This window comes from Acartia tonsa, chromosome 11 (assembly GCF_053477335.1).
Source record: "Acartia tonsa isolate MP-2025a chromosome 11, ASM5347733v1, whole genome shotgun sequence".
NCBI lineage: Eukaryota > Metazoa > Arthropoda > Copepoda > Calanoida > Acartiidae > Acartia > Acartia tonsa.
The window spans coordinates 49,306,732-49,313,366 of record NC_137270.1 but is presented as its reverse complement, the minus strand read 5'-3'; the positions used below and the strand labels follow the sequence as shown (position 1 = coordinate 49,313,366).

The 6,635-nt window shown below is 28.0% G+C and overlaps 1 protein-coding gene across 1 annotated transcript in view; it reads right to left on the bottom strand.

Moving 5' to 3' along the window:
- Positions 1-617: 617 nt before the first annotated feature.
- LOC145331356 (uncharacterized) overlaps positions 618-6,635 on the bottom strand; it is a 29,659-nt gene continuing 23,641 nt past the window's right edge. Inside the window, exons 19-23 of the mRNA XM_080175975.1 lie at positions 2,774-2,872; positions 2,481-2,579; positions 2,205-2,273; positions 1,827-1,885; positions 618-816 (exon numbers count right to left, since the gene is read on the bottom strand). Of these exons, the coding sequence (XP_080032101.1) occupies positions 1,854-1,885; positions 2,205-2,273; positions 2,481-2,579; positions 2,774-2,872 (299 nt within the window). The 3' untranslated portion in view covers positions 618-816; positions 1,827-1,853. The remainder of the gene's footprint in view (positions 817-1,826; positions 1,886-2,204; positions 2,274-2,480; positions 2,580-2,773; positions 2,873-6,635) is intronic.

Sequence of the window (6,635 nt, the reverse complement as noted above, 5' to 3'; positions counted from 1 at the left end):
CAAAATGATTTTATTAGAGCAAAATCTTTTTAAAAGTTTAAAAGCATAATCATGTTAAAAGTTTAAAAGCAAAATCAAAAATTTAATAAGCAAAATCATTTTATTAGAGCAAAATAATTTTATTGAAGCAAAAACATTTAAGCAAAATTATATAAAAATTTAAAAAGCAAAATCATGATACTAGTTTAATAAGCAAAATCATGTTAGAAATTCTAAAAGCATAATCATTTTATTAGGCTAAAATCATTTTTTTAAAAACTAAATTATGTCAAAAGTTTAAAAGCAAAATCATTTTACTAAAGCAAAATCTTTTTAAAAGTTTAAAAGCATAATCATGTTAAAAGTCTAAAAGCAAAATCATATAAAGTTCAATAAACAAAATCATGTTACAAATTTAAAAAGCAAAATCATTTCATTAAAGCAAAATAATTTTATTGAAGCAAAATCATGTTAAAAGTTTAAAAGCAAATTCTATAAAAATTTAAAAAGCAAAATCATGTTACAAATTTAAAATGCAATATGAATATATTAAAGCAAAATAATTTTATTAAAGCAAAATCATGTTTCATGGTTAAAAAGCAAAATCATTTTATTACTTCAAAATCATGTTACAAGTTTTAAAAGCAAATCATTTTAAAATTTAAAAAAAAGTTATGATTTAACAAGCAAAATCTTTCATTTAAGCAATTTTAAAAGCAATTTAATTTTTAAAATTCAAAATAATGAAATTATGAGAATCAGGTTAAAATTAAGTTTGTATTTTTTGTTCATATAATAGATGTCCATTAAGCAGTAAAGCAGTGGTCTCAATCAGATCTAGAATAAGAAGGGAATCATAAATGAGAGAATATTCAGGGATCTAAAGGGATAAGACAATGGCTGACAAATTGAAGTAAATCCTCAATGGTAAAACACAGAATTACCTCTTCTGTAGATTATAATGATTGGTTGAAACGTTTGGACACTAAACTTAATGAAACAATCAAATTACATAAAAGTCCCTAAAGTTGTTCAGCCAGCAAATAAGAAAACAATATCATAAAACTTTGGGAACTAGTGGAATAAACAACCCCTATATTGAGAAAAAAGAGAGATAGAAAGATAGATATATAGAAATAGAAATAATAGAAATAAATTACCCCCCCCCAAAAAAAATATTTAAATTTTTTAACTAAAGTAAAAAATGAGGGGAGGGGGAGAAACCCCCTCAAAAATTTTTCCCACAAAAATTTAAAAATAAAAATTTTCTTATAAAATCTAAAAAAATATATTTGGTTATTAAAATTCGGTTAAAATAAAGAGGCCTCTAGGGGCATAGTCACTAGTATATAATATTTTATTACAATAAATAGAAATTAATAAGGCATCATCAAAGTTTCCATACTGCTTTTGTGAAAACGGGACGGCCATATTAAAAAATATGATTTTTAAGTTTTGATGGTTTTAAAACTGTCAGTTAAAAAACTTAATTTATTTATTTAAATTTATTTTTGTACAACCATCTGTCTGAATAACTTAACATATGATAATCTCTTTACATGTTATGAATATTGTCATCTTTGATTATTTAGATTTAAAGCTGACCTGGTTTTGTTATCATAGAGGAATCATGTAGAGAAGTATAAGCTAGGACAGCCAAATATAAAAGTACCAATTTATTCAACATTAAATGCTAAAGTAATGTGGTGCATAAGTAACACATCTTCTCTGCAATAAATAAAGTTAATATTATGCTAGGCAAAAAATAATGTTTAAATGTAGGATTATATATTTTGATTTAGCCAGACTGACAGATTCACAGATTTTAATTGGTGATTTAAATTTACCTCATCATAATCTTCATCAAGTCCTCCTTATTCCATAACCTCATCCCCTTTCTTGCCTCCTAAAATATTAATATCAGCCTCTGTAAATAAAAATATTTTTTTTTAAGAGAGGGTGTTATATGCATGGTATATAACCAAAAGGATTAAATAATTAAAGTTCTTTCCTTTAGAGCTTGTACTTTTTTTTATCTAATTAAAAAATAACTGCCCCATGCCCCCCACACTTTTTCTATGAAGATTGTAAAAACCTCCTCCTTTATGCCTAAATATATCTTTGCTAGTATTAGTTATTGGACATAACCAGTAAATACCTTACTATTTGTTTCATTGATCCTAATATACATAGACATTAGTTACTTATTAATTTGAATAACTTACCTCTCTGTTTAAGATATTCTACAATTCGACCATGTTCCACTTCAATTGCATGATCCAGGGCAGTCTTACCTTAAATTAACATTACTCTAATATATTATATTCCAAGAGAATATGTAAAGAGAACTTTCAAGGCTAATGATACCTTTATTCCTGGGCTAGCATTAGAAAAAGAGTGTTTATTTAAACTTTTGTCATTTAAAATTGAGAATAACGTATCTAACTTTTATAATATCTGACTTAGAAAAAAAATTTCATAAAAAATATAAACTGACTTACCATTGATATCCTGAGCATTGATTTCTGCTCCAGTATCCACAAGAAATCTGACCATATAAAGGTGGCCAGACACTGATGCATGTATCAGACTTGTATACCCTAGATACATATAGATTAGATTACAGTGTTTATTTCAGGAATAGATTGTTAGATATATGGAGAGATATATAGGTTTTGATAATAATATCAAAAATCATCTATTATCTAGGTATAATTATAAATTATTGTTGCCTATAAAATAGGTTGGCCTAATAAGCATAAGAAACATAAGAAGAAATTAAAAACTGACTTACCATTGATATCCTGAGCATTGATTTCTGCTCCACTTTCCACAAGAGCTCTGACCACATAGAGGTGGCCCCAGCTTGTTGCAACCATCAGACTTGTCTCCCCTAGATTTATATAGATTAGGTTTAAAGTGATCAAGAATTTGCAAATAATGTTATATATATAGGTAGATAACTGACAATTGAAGATAAATCTTTAAAAATATTGCCTATAAAAATGACAAATATTTAATTAGATGAAAAAGAATTTTCAAATTTTCTAAACAGTACAATACCGCGCACATCATTTTTACGAAAATTAAATAATAAATGCATTAAATACAAACAATTGCAGTGATTTATAGATAATTGCATTCAAAATAGTTAAAACGTTCTGTGTTTTTAAAAAATGTCATTTAAAAGAAGCACACATGACAATCATTTTAATGATAAAAATGCAAAAAATAAAAAAAAGTAACAGATCAAAATTTCAAATATTTTTTACTGGCTCGGCTTTTTGTGTTACCTCTTTCTCTCTCTCTATCTATCTATCTCACTCTTTCTCTCTCTCTCTTTCTCTCTCTCTCTCTCTCTCTCTCTTTCTCTCTCTCTCTCTCTCTTTCTCTCTCTCTCTCTCTCTCTCTCTCTCTCTCTCTCTCTTCTCTATCTCTACCTCAAACTTTGCTATTTCTTCCTGAGTTAGTTGTTTATTAAATATTATTTAAAGTGTAAAAAGATTAAACCATGGTCAAATCTCTGAAAAAAGTCATTCTAATCTAAATTTATATTTTTCTAATTTCTATTTGATTCACTGCATCCCTAGTATTTAGGGATATTCAAAAGGATATAAAAGGGCAGAAAAATAACTTAAAACCAATGAACGACTTTTTATAACAAAAATAAAATAGCCTAAAACCTTTCCCAAAAACCATAAGAAGCTTCACTGTAAAAGTGAACCATATCGTTTAAGCGGTTAGCGAGATCCTTCTCTACAGATAAAACAAGCTTGCAACTATAAAATAGGATACTTTTAAATCTTTTCATTTAAAACTCTACCCTCTGTACGTAATTGTATGCAGGGAGGAAATGGACATTTGGCTGTTTATTACATTAGTTCCCAAAGTTAATGACATTTTGTTAGTTGGCTAAGTAACTTTGGGGACTTTCATAGAATTTTGATTGGTTGGTTCATTACTTTGAGTGTCCAAATATTTAAACCACTAAATATTGATTACAAAAGGGGTAATTTTGTGTATATTTTCATAGTTCGAAGACAAATATTAATAGAGGTTTATTACAAAATTATTTCCTAAATATTGATTTTTTGTTTTTATCTGCAAGCGAAGAAATGGCTTATGTTCTTATAGTTTTATTGTTGCTCAAATTTTAACGTTAACTTCATGTGGAATTGAACTTGGAATTTTAATATAATTTTTTTTAACTCACTGGAACTTTTAAGAAATTATTCTACAAAAATTACTTAAAAAATAAGGAAAGGTAAATACAGTCATATGTGAAGTTTCAAATATTATTTTGACTCTGTAAATGTTCAAGTTAGGGCAATAAACGGCTAATTTTCGTTTTATTTGGGGTCCGTGGGAAAAAGTCTGATAATATCGGGTGTAAGGGGTTTATTATTATATTTCCATATACGAGTATATACTGACCCTTGTCCGAGAGGTGTGAAATAGTTCAAAATATAGGGGATATAAAATATTAAAATTCTGTAATATCTCACTACCCTTCTGGACAGAATATAAAATATTTTTTAGCTAAATATCATGTGATTTGCATGATTAGGAATCACGGAACCTTGGCATATTTTCTAGAACTTTCTTGGCTTTTTTTGTAGCTTAACGTTAATTAAAAAATACCGAAATTATAAGAAGCAAAAAGCGGTGCATATTTTCTAATCATTAAAATTTACTTTACCTAACCTAACCTAATCTTCATAAGCTACTGTGAACGTACGATGAAGCCCGCAACTTCGTTTTTCTTTCCATGATCCTAATTTTCTACTAATACTCCATTTGCAAAATATGCGAATTTCCCAAAACTGCTTCTGATAAAAATTGTTTTAATACTTCTTTTTTATATAAAATAAATATGATTGATATTATTTTGTTTTATTATCTATAATATAATTGGCCAAAAAGCCTTCATAAAGTGTTATAAAGAGAATATAGTATCACTGAAGATTCATATATTCCAACTTTCAATATGTAACTTTGAAGCAATTTTGTTTGTTTTCTACATTACCGAATACTTTGTGAAATCAATTCGTCTCAAATGTAACTTTTCTTAAAAATAGGTTTCTAAAACTTGAAATATAATTTTTAACTTTTTTTACCAATGAATGATGAAAGTATAAATTTAAGAACAATTTGAAATATTTACCCTCTAACGGCTAATTTATTTACTATAATTTCATCGTATTAAATCCAAATTTAATCTTGTTTCTCCCCCCATACCATTACCAGGTTGGTTACGATATTATATATTTGTTTTTTATCCGTGGTTGAGGTTGAGGTTTTGATTTGAGCAAGGGGTCGAACTTGAAACCTTACTTTTAATAAAGCAGAGCTTTTCTATGATTAGAGTCGGTATGTCCGTCAATTACGGTTAGGTATGTCCTTTAAACAGTATTCTGTATTTAACAATTTTACAAAAAAAATGACGTATGATTTTGTCAAAAATAATACATTTATAAGTCCAAGCAAACGAATGAGAAAACGTGATTATAAAACGTTGGGTACCAGTATAATTTACACTTTACAGTCCATTCAATCCCTACTTGCCTTCCGGGTTTTTAAAAATGGACAAACAATGAAATAATATGAAATATATACATGGATATACTGAGAAAGAAAATTTGTAGTTAATTTAGCTTGCTAACACAGAACTCGTTTATTGTTCATTAGTTCATCTAGTAGAAGGGGAGTGGGTAGATTGGGGGGTGGGGGGTATGGTTATTTTAGCCAGCTATGAGTTTCACTTTATCAGAATACATGAAAATATGATGCAGCATCCAAGTAATAATATTTCCGTTGTAGTAGCGCCTCTAAAATGGAATGGACACACACACAAATAATCTATGATTCATAGTCATACCCATATCAACAAGGATCACAACATCCATAAAAGCGAAATGAAATGTAATTTAGAAGCCATATTGGAATAGATATTTATCCTATTTATTAACGAGTACTTTTAAGTCAAGTTTTTATTTTTATATAATTACTGACCCAACGGTTTGAAATAGATATTTATCGCATTGTGCCGTATATGTAATTTAGAAGCCATATTGGAATAAATATTTATCCTATTTATTAACGAGTACTTTTAAGTCAAGTTTTTATTTTTATATAATTACTGACCCAACGGTTTGAAATAGATATTTATCGCATTGTGCCGTATATGTAATTTAGAAGCCATATTGGAATAAATATTTATCCTATTCCTATCATATTATAGACAACTGACATTATTCTTTTATTTTAGTAATTATGGGAAAATTGAAACAAATTTAAAATGCACGGAAAAATGTCTATAAAGAAAAACTTAATTATGAAATAGCTTCGCTCCAAAAAAAATAAAATACTGAAGGCGAAGGGAAACAAATTCTATATTTAAGAAAGGTTGACCGGTCACCGATATATGAACTTGATTTATGACCCCCCCCCCCCCCCCCCAAGAATAACAACACAAGGTGACAAGACATATGGAAATTAGGAAATAATTGTCATCCTTGTTGATATAAGCAGAATATTAATGAAGAAGAATTGTCCTATCGATTTTAAACTTTCCATTATGATTTCTGTAGTAGTTAGGTACAATTCAGAAAGCTTAGCAACTCTATAACCATTACCAGAATGTCCGTGAGTCCATT